Genomic DNA, 18,382 nt, shown 5'->3' with positions numbered 1-18,382 from the left:
GCTGCCTGGTCTACACAGTTTCAGGACAGCCATAGTTACATAGAGAGACTCCGTCTCAAAACAAAACAAAACAACAAAACCTCACCACTACACTACCACCACTATAAAGTCAAATGCAAAGAAAGACATTGGCACTTGGCTTCCACATGTGCACACATGGGCAATGCATTGTCACATACATGAGACCAGAGACAGGTACAAAATAAAGTTATTTGGTGACCTGAAAATTGCATGGAATATATAGGTTAGAGTTTGATTACAACACAATCCTCCATTTTTTAAAACCAATATGGCTCCTTTATGTTGAAACACTTGGGAGGTTGCAGCAGAGACTGTAAAGTCCACAAAATCAACAGCATTGGTCATTTGGCTTGCTATATTAAACAGTTAACCAGTCTAAGTCTAAATGGTAAGGAAAGTACAGACACAGAATTATGATTCGACAAGCAAACATGTGACAGGGTCTTTACCTCTTTGGAACTTCCTTATTTTCTCTTGAGCCTCTTTTTGGCCTTGCTTGTTTTTTTCTAGTTTGAAGGCAGCGGCTTGTTCCTTCGCGTCCAGAAGTCTGGCTGCAAGGTTCAAGTACCTTTGGTTCTTTTCCAAGTAAAATGATGAAAATAGAATAAAAAAAAAAAATCTAAGAACAGTTTATGTGTGACCACTACATTGTGTCAAAACCTATGATCCTTAGACCTAGCACATCTATTTCTAGAACTTTCCAGAGAGAAATAAAACAAATACAAGACACAGAAAAGGGTGGAGGAAAACTCCGAAAACACAGTCTAACTCGACCGAGCAAACGCTGCAGAGCAGAGAGCTCAGCCCCACTGACTACTGTCTCCCGGGTTAATAAAGGGCAGTGGATTGGAAGCACAGCAGCATGTGGAAGAGAGGCACGTGTGCGCACTCGGGTGCTGCTGGGAAATACAATGGCCATCACCACGGCTGAACACCTCAGCTACCTGTTCTGGGGCTGCTCCGTGTGTAGACACACACCAGAGTGGATTAACGACTGAAGGCCGACTGCCTCAAACCTACCCACTCATTCCAGTCAATCCCCACTCTCCTGTGGAGGACTTGATACAATCATCCCTCCATTCTGGTTTTCTCTTCAGCACTGTGTAATACATTCATGTCACTGTCGTGTACCCGCCCCCCATCACAGCCCAGTTAACTCTACATGCTGCAGAAGTGGAGCACGACACACAGAATGGAATAATAGCCCAATTCAGTCTCCAGCAGGCCGCAAAAACACTTCTTGTCATCTCCATGATTCTGACTAGTCTAAGAACCTAGTGTGTGTGAAGTTATACAGGAGTTGATTTCTGTGACTGGCTTAGCTTCCTAGCACAAGGTCCTCAAGCTCCATCAGAGTTACCCTGTGTGCCAGGGATCTCCTTCTGTCTTCACACACACTCTTTACTTTCTGACTTGTCCTTTGCATGACACAAGATTGCATTTACATCTTACTATTGCTATGAATATAGTGTACAGACCCTGATGTCAAGTCTTTAAAGTATATACTCAGAAGGAGAACTTCTGGGTCATATGGTGTGATGACGAATCCTGATAGCCAACTGGACAACATCTGGAACCAACCGAACCCAAGCTGCTGGGCACTCCCACCAAGAATTTTCTTTCTTCTTTTTTAAAAATTGTACTATTTTTTTAAAAAAATGATTTATTTTACTTTTATGTGCACTTGTGTTTTGCCTGCATATGTGTCCATGTGAGGGTGTCCGATCCCCTGGAATTGGAATTATAGACAGTTATGAGCTACCGTGAAGGTGCTAGGAATTGAAGCCAGGTCCTCCGGAAGAACAACAGGTGCTCTTAACTGCTGAGCCTCATGAGGGATTTTCTTAGTCAGATTAAAGAAGGCAGACTGGTCTCCCACTAAGTCTGGGCATAATGTGGCAGCCCACAGGAAAGGCATGGGAGAAGGAAGCTTTTTGCTTTTGTGCCTGCTCTGCCTCATTCCTGCAGCCAGATCAGTCTACCCTGTTGTGCCCAGGACTCAATGCAGCCCCTCCAGGATTCTAAGGGACTGGAAACCAGCAGCTCTTCAGGAATCCTCCCAGACTTTAGCACCACACTGGGGCTGCAGAGACATGCAGCCTAGGGAGTGAACAATTAGCAGATTCTCAGCCTTTCTGTCAAGAAACTGCCATTGTTGGACTTCCTGGGCCACACGTAGTAAGCTAGCTTGATAAATCCCCTTTACACACACACACACACACACACACACACACACACACACACACACACACACACACAGTCATTTTATCAGATCTGTTCCTTTAGAGAAACCTGATTACTACACGTGGGAATTCTACTTTCAGTCTTTTAAAGAACCATCATTCCCACCATAGCTGTACTCACACTCCTCTACAGTTACGCTCCTCACACTCCACATTCTAGCAGTTCTATAGGCTTTGGAAGCAGCTCTCCCAAAGAGCCAGAAGGCATCTTGCATCTTCCTGGAAATGAATGATGTGGAATATCTTTCCATGGTTTATTAGCTATTTGTGTTATTTTTTTGAAGAAATGTTCCTTAGCCTTCAATGTACTCAGTATTGCAAACCATGGTAGACACCACTTGACTGGACCTGAAGTATCACACTCTTTTGGCAATCACCTACCTTCAAGCTTATACTAGCTTTGTACTCAGTTGTCAAACACAATTTTTGGCAAGAAAGACCTTCTAGTTTCAAGTGTACCCAGCTGTTTCCTCCCATGTGACAGCGCTCAGCCGTGCCCTTTATGTCTCTGTGTGCCCACATATTTGTTACACCCAAGGGTGCCCATGTTCACATTATTTTTAATACTCTGAACCACATTCTTTGCCCATCTGGACTCTTGTATCCCTTAAAGTTCACTCCTTTAAAGTTCTGAGCCAATGTTCCAATCAGAAGAGTCCCTTCTCTGAATCACAGAGTAGATTTATACTGTCCTACACAAAGTTTTTTTCTTTGTTACTCAAAGTGATTTTACTGTTTGTGTACACAACTGCATTTATGCCACTAGAGCAGAGGCTGTGGATGACTCATATTTCCAATTGGGCGGGAGCACCCACTGAGTCCTATAGTATCGAGTCAAGCGGTGAATTCTGCTCTGTCAGAGTCAGGCAGAATTTAGCATCCTTATCCTTTCCCTTCCTCTCTAGATGCTTTTGGACAGCAACTGCTTTCTTAATCAAATGGGAGAGACCCTCAGGGAGATCAGGGTCAAGGCCTTTGGACCTAAGGATTCTCAAGATTTTATTTCCAGTCACAAAACAGACCTGTGCCACAGCATGTGAGTCCCTCAGGATCACACCTATCTGGGAGGGAGTCAGGCCTTTCTTGGCCAGTTAGTAAATTTGTTCCTTCAAGTCGTCAGATGTCAACTTCAGCCACATGGGGATGGTATGGCAGTAGGGCAGCACCAACTGGGACAGGCCCTTCCTGGGAGCATGCATGCGACCCATGATGGGGGAGGTCTGGCAGCAAAGAGCCCTCTACAAAGTTATATGTGTGTGTGACTCTAACACAGGCCCACAACAGAACATCTGTCTGTACAGACTGTAAAGGAAGTTTCTGCTCCTCCTCACCACCTTAGTTCTAGACATTTAAGTCTTTGCATATCTTTCCAAATATAGTACAAGTGTGGATCAGTATTTTTTCTTTTACACAAATGGATCCATCATATAAAACGTGCTGTTTTGTGTAACTTCTACCACTATTTTCTTCTTTATTTGGCTAGGATAGACAGTGTTACTATTCATAAAGTGGCTATTAACAGTTGCTTATAAAGTTGTCATTTTTCTTAAGTCAATATCTGTATATAAAATTGTTAGGTCCTTGGACCTGAAAATGGCATCCCAGTCCCTTGCTCCTCCATGGCTTCTGCTTCAGTCCCCACCTGCAGATTCCTGCCCAGCTTGAGCTCCTGCCTTGAGTTTTCCTCATGATGGGTTGTAAACTGGAATAAGTCTTTCCTGCCCAAGTTGGATTTGGTCATGGAGTTTACCATGTAATAGAAGTCAAACTAAGAGGAGACGTTAGCTAGAATGGGCAGATGTTTACCCTTCCCCTGAGAAAGAATTAGAGGGACAGTAAAAGTGTGCTTAACTTTATGACAAGAAGTCAGCAGACCCCATTACATTCCACACCCTCCCTTAACCTTGGTACTTTGGATCTTTACATTTTGGTTAATGCATAGTAGATAGTAGTATCTCATAATAGTTTTCTATTTTCATGACTAGTAACTTTGAGTTATTTTAACATGTTCATTGGCCACTTGAATTACTTTTCTTTCTTTTTTTTTTTTTTTTTTTTTTTTTTTTTTTTTTTTTTTTTTTTTTTTTTTTTTTTTTTTTTTTTTTTTTGAGACAGGGTTTTTTTGTGTAGCCCTGGCTGTCCTGGAACTCACTCTGTAGACCAGGCTGGCTTCGAACTCAGAAATCCACCTGCCTCTGCCTTCCAAGTGCTGGGATTAAAGGCGTGTGCCACCACGCCTGGCTTCAAATTACTTTTCTGAGTTATCCACTTTTAAAACATTTTTCATATAATTACAAACACTTTTCTGTCTGCTGCATTTTCTTCTTATAACTTGACTTTTTCACTGTTACTGTTTGGAATTTTAAGGTCCATATGCTAAAAGCTTAGTCACTAGTCTCTGGCGGTAGAGCTGCAGGAGACGGGGCTGTTAGACATTACATCAACAAGAGTGTGTCCTTAAAGGGGACATTGAGACTCCAATCTCTTTGCTTTCTCTCCACCATAAGGTGAGCGGCTCTTCTACCGATCATTACACTACCTGCCTTACTACAGGCTCTGAAGTAATGCAACCAAATAAGCCCTCTGAAGTTGTTTAATGATCTTAAACTGACCCCTTTGCAAGTCTGTCAATGGTAGAAAGCTAACACATTCAGCCTCAAGTTTTTATTTTGTCTGCAGATACGTATTTTTCTTTCCTGACCGCTAGCTTTTTCTGTATGGGAATATGCTTTGCCTTTCTTCTGTTGCTCAAAGAATGTAACGTACTATCCATAACAGTCATGTTAAAACATTTCATTATCTCTTTAAGCATGGGAGAAATGTAATTAACACTTACTGGTTACTATGTGCCAACCTTTTACCAGTATGTTACTCTGCTACTTTAAACTTGATTTCCAAGAGTTATCTCTTCAATTTACAAGTGAGAAAAACAAAGAAGAGGTAAGGCCTGGGAACAGCAGGATGCTGGAGGCCAGATTCAGAGCTCTACTCACAGGGTCAAACTTGTCTTCCTCTTCTAAGCCTTTAGAGTCCTCACTCTTTTCCTCTTCGTTCTGCTGCTCAGCATATCTCAAAATCCACTCTTTCATATTTACCTCCATGTTTTTTTCTTCCTTTTTTGGCTAAAAAGAGAAAACAAATATCTGAAAGATTGAGTTAGAAAAAAAATACTAAAACTATTTAGCTCTTCTAAGTTCATCCTAGTACAAAACAGAAGACATAAACATGGCAAAAGTCACCAGGCGGTAGTGGCGCACACCTTTAATCCTAGCACTGGAGAAGCAGAGGCAGGCAGATCTCTGAGTTCCAGGACAGCCAGGACTATACAAAAAAACCCTGTCTTGAAAAATATACAAACAAAACAAACAACAACAAAAGGCAAAAGTCATGTTATCTGCTATGTAGCAAAGGACATACAAACTGGACATTCTAAATGAGTGTGACTTTACAAAAGCCAGAGAATGTTTGCTCACTGGCTTACAACCCCACTGCAGGGAGGTTGAGGGGGAGGACTGTGAGCTTTAGGTCATCCTGGGACACACAGCTGGTCCCACCACATACTAATAAATACACTAGAAAAGCATGTCTGCCTTTGTATTGACGCTAAGCTTATTACTGTATAGACTAAAAAGGAGTTAAACTAATGTTGTTGCTGAAAACAGGGGTGTATAAGGATGATGTCTCCCAAGACATTTGATAATACATAGTGTTCTTAAGAGAAATGCCCTAATGAACTACACATCCCAGGGCCCCAGTGTTTATGTCCTCCTGTAACTCTCTTACAGAGACCTCGGGCTTGTCCATGTCACTTCCTTCAACCAATATGACACTATCAAGCATGATTATAGTAGGGACTTACTAAGAATGTTTAAGTACAGGCTCATTAACCTTGAAAAATAGCTGGACTTCCATACATGCACAACTTGCATCTGTGGACTCAACCAATCTCAGATACTGAATATTTAGGATAAAGTTGTACCAGTACGAAAAGCAAGACTTTTTTCTTGCTATTAATTTCCAAACAATACAGTATAACATGTAGCATTCACATTATTCTCAGAATTATAAATGATCTAGATGAGAGGAAATACAGAGGCAATATGCCAAATACTGTGCTAGCTTCTAAATGTGCTTGTATATGTGTCTTAGTACCTGAAGGTTTTGGTACTCTTGAGGGTCCTGGATTCAATTCCTTACAATGATCAAGGACAATTTCACTTGCTCTAGGGAGCCAGATGTAGAACCCCTCTTTGACCACCACATGTGAGCAAACCTAAGCCAATCATGTGGAAAGAGCAAAGCCACCCAATCACATGGAGAGACGATGTAAAAAACTGGCCAGTCTCTGGAAGAAGTATTAGCCACACAGGAAAGGGGTTATTTTGAACGTCCTGACATACTCTTTCTAGAACAGATGAACTTTCAGCGGATATAGTCCAGACTACATAGGTATGAAAAACAAGGAACCTGATTGAAGTCACTACCTATTGGGGTCATTTGTAACAACATAAAAGGAGACAGTGACAGAATAGACTAGAAACCCGTTCAGTTATTTTAAGGAAAAATGCTATTTAACCCTAATATTTACATTCTTATGAACTACATGTGCCTTATGCTGATTTTTTAAGTTCATGTTCTCTTCTCTCTGTCTCTCTCTCTCTTTTTTTTCTTTCTTGCTTCTTTCTGTGTTGGTCTGAATGGGAAAATGGCCCTCATAGGTTCATACGGTTCATAGGTTCATGCTCACTCACTATTAGGAAGTACAGCCTTGTTGGAGTTACATGTGACTTTGTTGGAGGAAGTGTGTCACTGGAGGTGGGCTTTGAGGTTTCAGAAGCTCAAGGTAGGTCCAGTGTCACTCTCTCTTCCTGCTGCCTACAGATCCAGATGTAGAACTCTCTGCTTCTTATCTAGTACCATGTCTCCCTGCATGCTGCCATGTTTCCCACCAGGACGATGATGGAGCTTGGTGTGGTCACAGTGTCTCTTCACAGCAATAAAAACCCTAACTAAGACACGCTCTCTCTCTTTGATGAGACAGGGTCTCAGTAGCCAAGCTAGCCTTACCATAGGATCCTCCTCCCTTTGCCTTACGAATGAGAGAATTATAGGTTGTTTGTTACCAATCCCAGCCTAATTTCTTTTAATGTTTGTGTGTGTGTGTGTGTGTGTGTGTGTGTGTGTGTGTGTGTGTGTGCACAAGTGCAAGTGAGCATATGCCACACCTGTGTGTTGGTGCCTGTGGATACCAGAAAAGGCTATTGGATTCTCTGGTGCTAGACTTACAGGCAGTTGTGAATTACCTGACATAGATGCTGGGCACAGAACTCAGGTCCTCTAAAGAACTGCAAGTCTTCTCAACCACTGAGTCATCTCTCCAACTGCTCAAAGATTCATTCCTTAAATTACCTTAATTTTAGGGTCTTCCTCCTGTCTTTTGGCTTTCGTCTGCTGTGGAGGTGAAAGAGTAGCCTGTATTTGCACAGACTGGAATTTTGGCCTACTTTTAGGTTGCTGCTCTTCAAACTCTTGACTGAATCCTTCAGGAAGGGCATCTTAAAACAAAATGTGTTGAAGATAAATATGCATGTGTTATATTAACCCCACAAATACTTAAGCATATAAACAAGCCCTGTCAGGATCTACACCATCTAATTCCATTCAACTCTTATCTTCATTTTTTTTTTTTTTGAATGCAATGTGGAAACCTTTCTCTTTTTTTAAGATTTATTTATTTATTATATTGTAAATACACCGTAGCTGACTTCAGACACTCCAGAACAGGGTGCCAGATCTCATTATGGATGGTTGTGAGCCACCATGTGGTTGCTGGGATTTGAACTCAGGACCTTCAGAAGAGCAGTCGGTGCTCTTAACCACTGAGCCATCTCTCCAGCCCTCAACTCCTATCTTCTAAGAGAAATCGGATTTTACACATCAAACTAGAAGCTTGTGCTCTCATCAGATGACAGCTAGTCCACTTCTGGTTGTGCCCTCATCAGATGACAGCTAGCCCACTGCTGGTTGTGCCCTCATCAGATGACAGCTAGCCCACTTCTGGTTGTGCCCTCANCTGGTTGTGCCCTCATCAGATGACAGCTAGCCCACTTCTGGTTGTGCCCTCATCATATGACAGCTAGCCCACTTCTGGTTGTGCCCTCAGCAGATGACAGCTAGCCCACTTCTGGTTGCTATTTATTTTACCTCACTAGTTAACCTTCTAAATTTTCTTTAAAAAGCTATTAGTTTATCTCACTTGGCTTTGTAGCTGGATCTACCATTATTTACAACAGCTTTCTGAGCTTCAGGTCCCTACCAAGGTTTACAACCACATCCTCCTGCTGAGTTATTATTTATGCAAAGGCAGCCATAACTCTTAACCAAAAATCCAGGAGACATAGCCTGTTTTAGAAAGGGAAATAATTAATGACAATACTGTTTACCATCTGAAAGATTTAAGCAGAGCCAATCCAAGGCAGAATGAAGGTCACCTCCATGAAAGAGCGTATTGGTCATGGCATCTTCAATATCCTTAGTCTTAAAGGAAAATGCTTGTAAAGCCATGTATAAATCCTACCAAAGAGAAATATAAGTTACATTGGCTAATTTGATCCTTTTGCAAATTCCTAATCTCATTTTTCTCATTCATTTTAAATCAGAAGTGGGAACAGTATAATTTCAAAAACATTTTTTTGTGGAGTGCTGGGGAGTATTTTTTGTAACCTGCTAAAGACTCTGGGCTCAATCCCTAGCACCCCCAAAATGAGAAAGAAAAAGAGAAAGAGAAAAAAGAAAGAGAAAGAGAAAGAGAAAAAGAGAAAGAGAAAGAGGAAGAGAAAAGAGAAGGCTGGGGAAGTGGGGAAATTCTACCTGGTAGTTAAAATTTAAATGTGCTCATTATATAAAGATTTGGGGAAACCACAGATTTATTTTTTCCTAGGTTTTGTTTTTTTTTTTTTTTTTTTTTTTTTTTTTTTTTTTTTTTTTTTTTTTGAGACAGGATCTCTCTATTATGTAGCTCTGGTTATCCTGGAACTTGCTAAGTAGACAAGGTTGGTGTCAAACTCAGTAATCCATTTGCCTCTACCTCCCCAGTGCTGGGATTAAAGGCGTGCACCACCACCTCCTGGCTTAAAGAGTTTATTTTTTGTTTGTTTGTATATTTATTTTTCAGCCTTTCCTTAATATCTCACAAAGTCTCAACATGTTTGATCTATGTCTACTTAGTAGAAACGAACTTTTCCTTAATAATTTTAATAGTTACCAGGTGGTGGTGGTATACTTGCCTTTTATGCCAGCCCTCACTCTGCAGAGACAGGTGGAACTCTGCAAACTAGAGATCTGGTTTATAGAATGAGTTCCAGGACAGCCAAGGCTAAACAGAGGAACTTGACCCCATTCCCCCAATATGTGTGTGTGTGTGTGTGTGTGTATGTATATACATATATGTATACATACATATCACACATATATACATACATATATACATACATGTATGTGTGTGTATACACTTTTAATAGTTATACAGCATATCTCTGGGTGGATATATCATAATTTAAGTACACATTTTTCTATGTGTGAATGTTTAGAATTTTCTTCTTTAATGTTTCAGCAAACATCTCTCTGTATAAAACATTTAAATGTACTTCTATAGCATGATATTTAAAAAGCTGAGCAGAACTGCTTTCAAGTTCAGATTCTGCTTATTTTGATACTTACTAACTTTATACCTTAATCTACCATTCTTCCAAGTCTCAAGTCTTTCAGTTGAAAAGATCAATTGCATTTATCTTGTGGGATTATCGCATCAGAGCATGTAATCAAAATGCACGGCAGAGTGTAACAAACAGGCAGTCAGTGACGTGTAGCTTGGGAGTATAACTCACAGTGGATGCCTTATGTCAGTGTGTGCACATGATCAATTCTCTCCTTGTGCTTGCAGTTAGAAACCATCTACATGGGATCCTAATAGAAGGTTTAAAGAGTTCACTTTTATCCCACATTTACAGTTGCCTCTAAATTGTCCCCACTAAATGCACAAGATCCTAGATCTAGTGCCCACCACTGGACAGCAGGAACAATAGCCCAGTAAAGTGGGTATTGCAGCACTGGGCACAGGGACCCTGCCCCGGGGATGAAAGGTGGCGGTGAGAAGCACCTGTAACTTCTTAGCCGACAGTCTTCCAGAAATCGCTCCCCTGTCGTTGTTCTGCTTTTTATGCTCATTGATCACTCCAATAATTCTTTGCTCTAGTTTATTGTTAATCACCACCTGTTGAGGTTGAGAAAGTTTATTAGGAACTACATTATAGAAAACATATGTGCAAATCATACTGTTTGTTTTTATATTCCTCCCAACCAGTCCTAGGTTTTTAGCTAAAAGGAGATACAGTAATTACTTTTTCCGGGTTACCGTGCATTTTGGCCACATTGTTGTGATATATGTAGAGACGGGACATGGAAACATCATCACATAAAGTGAGGTAAGAAACCCATTTTATAAAAGCCTCCCAGGGCCCATGCCTGAGATCTCTCTTGTGTAGCCAGGGCAGAGAGTACCAGGCCCTGCCTTGTCTAGTTAAGATCCTTGGGTTCAGAACCACGAGATCTGCCTCAGGGAAAGTAGCCGAAGCAAACAGCCTCATAGCCTGATACTAGACTAACAAAGGACACGCCAGGGTAAAGCCACGACCATCTACCGAGTGACACAGGTCACACGCTCTTTTGGCTCCCTTTTAGTTTCCTATTTTTTCAACTAGCCCTTTATCTTCTATTGTTTAGCTATTTTTAACTGAAAAGTACACAAGTGTTTTACCGACAAAAAAAAACTCTTCCCTTTGTTACTTAACTAACCCGTGTCGAGCAAGCCCACAAACACACCGGAGGTGTTTAGCTGAGTCGGAGGATGTATACACAGGAAGCCATAACCCAGTGACAGTGCTCTCAGGAAGTACATAAAGGCTAATAGCAGCATCAAGAAATTGAATTATGAAGGTCATCACGGGGGCCGAAGGAAGCTTCATCCAGACTTCTCTCAATTTCTTAGAAGTTCTCAACATGTTTGACTTACATCTACTTAGTAGCTGGGGTATTAAATCTAACAAATTTAAATACCCTATAATTTTCTTTTCACTTGAAGACATAACTTTAATTGATATTTATTAACTTATTCATCTGTGTGTGTGTGTGTGAGTGTGAGTATATGTGTGAGTGTGTGTGGGGGGTGTGTGTGTGGTGTATGTCACATACATCTGCAGAGACCAGCAGAAGGCACAGGACCGACCGCTGACACTGGAGTCACAGGCAGTTGTGAGCTGCTTTGTGTAAGTGTTAGAAAGACACTCGGGGTCCTCTGCAAGAGCAGCGAGCGCTCTTAACCGCTGACAAGCCTGTGTTTTACTTGAATGAGAATATTTCCTGAAAGGAAGCAAAACTGTGCTTACTCACTTTCAAAATAGACTTGTCCAGATTTGCAGAGCCACCGGAGTCATTTGCAGAATTAAAACTATAAATTTTTGGACCTGTATATAATAGACAACAAATGGGAAATTTAATGATTAGTATTCATTGTACCATCTTAATTTTTCTTTAAAGGTTGCTAAATAGTAAATCTCTGACTTTAATTCTTTCCCCTTAACTTTACCAAAGAACTTAAGATCTCAAAAATATTTACTCAAACCCCCCAAAATATTTTACTCTTCAAAGGGGACTAGTTTTTTTTAAAATATATTTTGATGTCAAATATCTTCAATTTTATATTTCTTAATCAGATGTTCTTATTGTTTTTGTTTGTTTTTTGAGACAGGGATTCTCTGTGTAGTCTTCACTGTCTTGGAACTCACTCCATAGACCAGGCTAATCTCTAACTCAGAGATCTGCCTGCCTCTGCCTCCCCAGTGCTAGGACTAAAGGTGTGCACCACCACTGCCACCACCTCCACCTCTGGCTGGGATGTTCTTATTGTTGACACCTTGCTAGACTTCTTGGGAGGTTTTCAGAAGATGGTCAAATCTGATAAGAAAATCCTCTTCCCAAATGGGATGCTGAGTGGAGAGGCAGGTGGGAGAGAGGAGTCATCTTTTTACCTTGGCCTTAGTCCAGGATGCTGTACTAGCTTCTAAGGACTGTCATAACAAATCACACACTTGATGGCTGCATACTAGGGAAGTCTGTCCCTTCAGTTTCAAAGGCTAGAAGTCCAAAATCAAGGTATATGCTCCCTGTCTGGGATTTAAGTCATAATCCATCCTATTTTTAACTTGAGAATTTCATACATGTATACAATGAGATGTGATTATACACACACTCCCATTTCTGTCCTCCAGCCCCCAACCCCCACATCTCCCTTAACATGTTACCCTCCAAACTCTACAGGTTCTTGTTTTGATAACACACTGGGGTAGTTTGGATGAGAGATGTCTCCCATGAGCTCACATATTTACTTCCCAGACGGTGGTGCTGTTTGGGGGACATTATGGAACCTTTAGGATAGGGGCGCTTGCTCGAGGAAGTAGATAGCTGGGGGGTGGGCTTTGAGGTCTTATAGTCTCACCCATCTTCTTGTTCTCTCTCTTTCCTTCACTTGGTCATGAAAACGTCAACAGTCAGCCATCTGCTCCTAGCTCCATGCTTTCCCTTACCTGCTGCCATGCTCCCACCATGACCAATGTGCCCGGAAGAAGGTGTGCAGCACGCACGTGGAGGGAGAGAACAGCTTGCAGGAGTTGGTGTGCTCCTCATACCTCCTGGGGTCTGATGATCAAGCTCAGGCTTGCCAGCCAGTGCCTTTACCTGCTGAGCCATCCTGCCAGCCCCGAGAAAGATTTTGGCAAAATGGTTGAGGATAACCATTAACTCGTATTTAGTTCAGGTTGGTCTTGAACTTGTAAGCCTCCGTCTCTGAGTACCAGGACTACAGCTTTCCACCAATAGGTTCAGCTAAATAACTCCTTTACTCTTAAAAATTATGGAGGAATCAGGGTTTTCTTTTTTTTTAATTACTTACATGAATTATAACTATTATCGTTGTACAAATTAAAAAGTCAATTTTTTATTCATTAGTCATTAAAAATAAGACTGTATGTATGTTCATGTAAACAAAAGTTTAGCAAAATAGATTTTCCCAAACAAAACCTATTTTAATTTTTGAAAATCTCTTTCTTTGTTCTTGGTGCCATGACTTGGATGCACGTGGGCTTATGTAACAGATTGTACACATCTGGAGCCTCATCTGTTTGGGCAGCCACTACAAACTATTAAACACTACTGAGTGAAGCCAGGCAGTGGTGGTGCACACCTTTAATCCCAGCTCTCAGGAGGCAGAGATGAGAGGCAGATCTCTGAGTTCAAGACCAGCCTGGTCTACGGAGCATGTTCCAGACGGTTTAATACTTTTTAGAGCCCGTTTCTTTTACATAATGTTTTTCATATCCACCAACGGTGCTAATGTCTCCCTTATCACTAAGACAGTTGAGCTTGCTCTGACCTCCTTTTGATCAGCCAAAAGATCCAAACAGGGACTCTGGTGGGAAACAAACAAACAAACAACACCCAAAGCATCCAGTGCCCCGCCTCATGGCACTAATCTTCCAGGCAGTAACAAAAGCAACTAATACCAGGATTATTATTATTATTCTGTCTGAAGAGAAGACACAGAATGCTAAGAGGGCGAGTGAAGGAAGACAGCCTGAGTGGTCAGGACCATGATCAAGGGCAGATGCTGGCAGCAGTGATTTGGATCAATCATGTAGGACGTAAAGCACACAGAATCTCTTCGCTGTGTAGTGCTGCCACCAGCCCCCACTTCCCAGGCTCCTGCCACACTTTCGTCCTGTATCTACCATGTTTGTTGTGAGTGGTGGTGGTGTTTGTGCTTCTTCTGCTTCAGTATTGTCTCCAGGAATTCTAATAGTTGCTTGCTTCATCTCTGCTTAAATGTTTTATATGGACAGCCATCTCTACTCTAAACCAAAACAGAAGTTTCATCCCATTTGACTTTTAACAAGTCACTATCTATTTTCTGTCTCTCCCAAAATGTTTTGTTTGATAAATTGAGCAAATACGGAAGGAAGATCTTGCCCCTTTTAATTTACTGGTTTAATAATTCTTTTGACTCCTTGTTGTTTATCCAAGGATTTTTTTGAATAAAAAATCATTAGACTAGTTACTTCAGAGATGTTAATACATATCCTATTATATACTATATATGTATACATATACTATAAATACTATATATTTTACATTATAGATTATATACTATAATTTTATAGGCTATATAAAATATATAATTTCTCATGTAAGAGAAGACTTGACTATCAAAAAGATTGACATAAACAAACATGACACATGAACTATGACGGCCAGGAAGAATTAAGAAAAAGAACTGATATCTGAAATGAGTGGTATAGAGTTTTAGTTGATGGTTTTAGGGACAGATGACATTCCACTCAAGGAAAAAAAATACACACTGAGGCAGGCAGAAAGCCAAGTTCTTTTTGGAATCAAGAAGACCCCAGATTTACAACAGCTGAAAAGCAATTAGAGAAGACACCAGATTTCTTTGCTAGCTGAATGGTTTGGATTTTAGTGTGGTCAATAAGGATGCGATGGAAGAACTCAGGTGGGATGGATTAAAGCAGTGATTCTGAAAGATCAATTTGTTGTTACGTTGGACTGACTGGGGGAGGAGAGAAGAACCAAGCCCTGGGGACCCACTAAGAGGCTCTGTTGGTACTTCACGTGGACGCCTAAACAAGAAACGAAAAGCTATAGGGTATGTTAAGATTATACAGGGCTTGGTCACAGATTGAACGCCAACAAAGGCATCAGAATTACTTGAAGGACTGGTGAGATAGTCTAGGTTATAAAGAAGCCTGCTGTGAAGTCTGATGGCCAGGGTTTGATTTCCCCAGAGCCCAGGTGGTGGAGAGAGCTTATTGGACAAGCTGTTCTCTTATATGTTCATGTGTATGTGTACCACATACAAAATAAATACGTTAAAACTACTTTGATCTGGAATAAACAGGACACACACACACAGAGAGAGAGAGAGAGAGAGAGAGAGAGAGAGAGAGACAGACAGACAGACAGACAGACAGAGAGACAGAGAGAGAGACAGAGACAGAGACAGAAGTGGTGTAAGAAAAGGCTGAAATGGAGCTGGGCATGGTGGCGCACGCCTTTAATCCCAGCAGGCGGATTTCTGAGTTCAAGGCCAGCCTGGTCTACAGAGTGAGTTCCAGGACAGCCAGGGCTACACAGAGAAACCCTGTCTCGAAAAACCAACCAACCAAACAAAAGAAAGAAAGAAAAAAAGAAAGAAAGAAAGAAAGAAAGAAAGAAAAGGCTGAAATGGCTGTCTTGAGCTTGGAAACTAAGCCGGTATAAGAACTGTCAATTCAGAAGTCATTTATAAGACTAAAGGCCTTGACAATACAAGGGCAGAGACAGATCTCATGGCACTAGGGAACTCTCCTGCAAGGGCTGTAAAAAAGAACTATACTGTCAAGGACAAACACCTTCAAAAGTTAACATCTTAGGACCAGTGGAGAGAGAAGACAAATACTACAACAAATAACTGTCAGGAACTTGAAGGAATTCAGTGAGAAGTCAGTAGAGGTAGGAAAAGAAAAAAGGCCCTCGTCCGCAGTGAGGCAGCTGTAGAATACTCAGGGGGAAATCGGTCCTATCTGAAACTGCAAGTCTAAGAGTTTGCATTTACAGAGCATTACTTTCTAGTAGTGCGCGCCACTAACTTATTTCTCTGGTCTCCTTCCCCAGCCCCCCCCCACCCGCCCCCCCCCTAATGCTCCAAGCTCTTTCTTAACTCAAGATCTTTAGAATGTTATTTCTACCATGTTTTACACTATTAACTTCTAGACAGCTTTTGATTTCAGCTCAACTGTAACTTTTCATGACTCCTCACCATTAACCCCCCCCCCAAAAAAAAACCCTGCTAAGCGCGCTCTAGCTCTCTCTCTCTCCCTCTCTCTCCCTTTCTCTCCCTCTCCCTCCCTCCCTCCCTCCCTGAAGCTTAAGGACTCTAAAGCACACCCGCTTGTGTGATTAGTAAATTAGATTCCTCAGCTGCCCTGGAGGTGAGGTTTCCATTTTTTCGGTTTTATTATCACCAGTCAGATGCTTGGTATTTAGGTATCAATAAGCACATATGCTTGCAAGTTTTTGTTATAGAAAAACATTACTGCAAGCAAACAGAACAAATAGAACAAAACAGCATAGAATTTTGATGTTTTTGAAACTAGCTGAAGAGTGGCCGGAATTAATCACCTTCAAATTTGGGTAAGCAAAAAATGCAAGGCTTTGACAAGAAGCATAGAATTTTACTGTAAATCAATCCAGTGTCCAATGTGTAAAGTGTGGTTATTCTTAGGAAACACTGACTTTTCTGGAACATACAAGGATACTACATAGTTCTGAAGAAGACATTAAGATCTGACAGATCATGGAGCGGCATCAAGCCAGAAGCACTTCCCTTAACAACTCTCTGAACTGGTGGAGTAGCTGTTCTGACAGCTCATAGTGGATTCCTGCTGAACATCAGCAGATGCCATGACTCTGTTCTTAGCAGGAGAAAAAAAAAAAAAGTGAGTGAGTTCGAAAGGCGATGCCATGCTGTAACCGAGTTACTTTTATAACTTTAACGGCCAAAGGCCCTTAGACCGATCTACAAGGCCACTCCACCCACAGCTCAGGTGTGGAAGATGACTAAGTTTGGATCTCAGCAGCACGGGTGTTGTTAGTCTCGGCTAGACACGAAGCAGGGTCTGAGGGCAGAAGGCTGGGCACTGGGCCAGGGCGTACCTTGCTTCACTCGGGGCTCCCGGGCGACGGTGGGGACGGCGGGCGCCGGCCTGGCCACCGGCTTCTTGCTCTGGGCTTCCCCAACAGCTCCGGCCTCTGCACTCCTGGCTCTGGAAGCAGACACCGCGGCCCGCATCGCCGCGGCTCCCGGCGCCTTGTGTTTCTTATTTTTGCCGCCCATGTTTCAGCTGCAGGAGAGCAGTCTTCCAGATCCAGATCCCCGGCTGCCGCGCAGCAGAAGCCGGAGAGCTCTTCACGTTTGCCGGCTCCCACGCCTCCACCCAGCCTCCTCCATCCGGGCTCCGCGGCTGAGGCTCCGGCTCAATTGGTCGGTCTCATCAGACTCCGCCTCTCGGCTCCCGGGAGCGAGCGGCACGGCTGCTGTCGTGCGCCACTGGTCGCCAAGTTTTTAGTCATTGAACTGCGGGGACTCGCAGTGGTTGGAAGAAAAAAGGGGGCAAGACCCAGGCTAGAAGGAGAAAAGTCACGCGTGGCTCAAGACTTGCCCCCTTTTGATTCCTGCGGGCCACCGTCGAGTCCCCCATTTGGCGTCACTGTAGGGGGACGGTCGCGGGGCCTCTTGGGTAGGAGGGAGATTCGGTCTCAGCGTTCCGAAAGATGGCGGACGCTTTCGGGGATGAGCTTTTCAGCGTTTTCGAGGATGATTCGACCACTGCAGCAGGAGCCAAGAAAGACAAAGAGAAAGAGAAATGGAAGGGGCCACCAGGGTCTGCAGACAAAGCCGGGTAAGGAAGACCTCCGCGCTCTTTTTCTTTTTCTTCTTGTTTTTGGTGCCAGTGAAGGAAACTCGACTCCGGCGAGGAGCACAGAAAGTGTTTGAATAGAGTCAAGAGGCTAAGGAGATTGAGAAAAGAAAAAGAAAAAAAAAACGTTGGGGAGAGAGGAAAGGTTGATTTGGGGGGAGGACGGTCTTGGTGTTCGTGCTTGTCCGCCCGCAGCGTGACTTCCTGAGGCCATGCTTTGCTGTGACCTCAGCTTTGCGAGGCGGGGCTTGTCACTCACCAAACCTCTCACGTAGTCTTTAAGAAGCTAGGCACTAGCTGAGCCAAGGGGGGAAGACTGGTAGGAAAGAGTTTTTAAATCGCGAAGGCGAATCGCTACAGACGGAAGAGATTTAATCTCCAAGTTATAGTGTTTTTGTTGTTGTTGTTGTTTTAAATCACATTCAGGATCTCGCTATGTAAGCTGAGCAGTCCTCGAACTCGACATCCTCTTATTTCAGGTCCTTAGGGTTGGAATTCCCAGAGTGCCCCGATGACACTCGGTCAAACTAGTTT

General features: G+C 42.4%; 2 protein-coding genes and 1 pseudogene across 2 annotated transcripts in view; 1 reads left to right on the top strand and 2 right to left on the bottom strand.

The window, feature by feature from the left end:
* Dhx29 (DExH-box helicase 29) overlaps nucleotides 1-17,585 on the bottom strand; it is a 46,555-nt gene extending 28,970 nt beyond the window's left edge. The window contains exons 1-7 of the mRNA XM_021208308.2: nucleotides 17,085-17,585; nucleotides 11,712-11,785; nucleotides 10,423-10,536; nucleotides 8,708-8,837; nucleotides 7,674-7,819; nucleotides 5,258-5,386; nucleotides 471-597 (exon numbers count right to left, since the gene is read on the bottom strand). Coding sequence (XP_021063967.1) covers nucleotides 471-597; nucleotides 5,258-5,386; nucleotides 7,674-7,819; nucleotides 8,708-8,837; nucleotides 10,423-10,536; nucleotides 11,712-11,785; nucleotides 17,085-17,265 — 901 coding nt within the window. The 5' untranslated portion in view covers nucleotides 17,266-17,585. The remainder of the gene's footprint in view (nucleotides 1-470; nucleotides 598-5,257; nucleotides 5,387-7,673; nucleotides 7,820-8,707; nucleotides 8,838-10,422; nucleotides 10,537-11,711; nucleotides 11,786-17,084) is intronic.
* Nucleotides 3,013-3,472, bottom strand: LOC110328832 (annotated as a pseudogene).
* Nucleotides 17,522-18,382, top strand: part of Mtrex (Mtr4 exosome RNA helicase) — a 59,122-nt gene continuing 58,261 nt past the window's right edge. Inside the window, exon 1 of the mRNA XM_021208218.2 lies at nucleotides 17,522-17,830. Coding sequence (XP_021063877.1) covers nucleotides 17,703-17,830 — 128 coding nt within the window. The 5' untranslated portion in view covers nucleotides 17,522-17,702. The remainder of the gene's footprint in view (nucleotides 17,831-18,382) is intronic.

Source organism: Mus pahari, chromosome 11, assembly GCF_900095145.1.
Source record: "Mus pahari chromosome 11, PAHARI_EIJ_v1.1, whole genome shotgun sequence".
NCBI lineage: Eukaryota > Metazoa > Chordata > Mammalia > Rodentia > Muridae > Mus > Mus pahari.
This window is presented reverse-complemented; position numbering and strand designations above follow the sequence as displayed.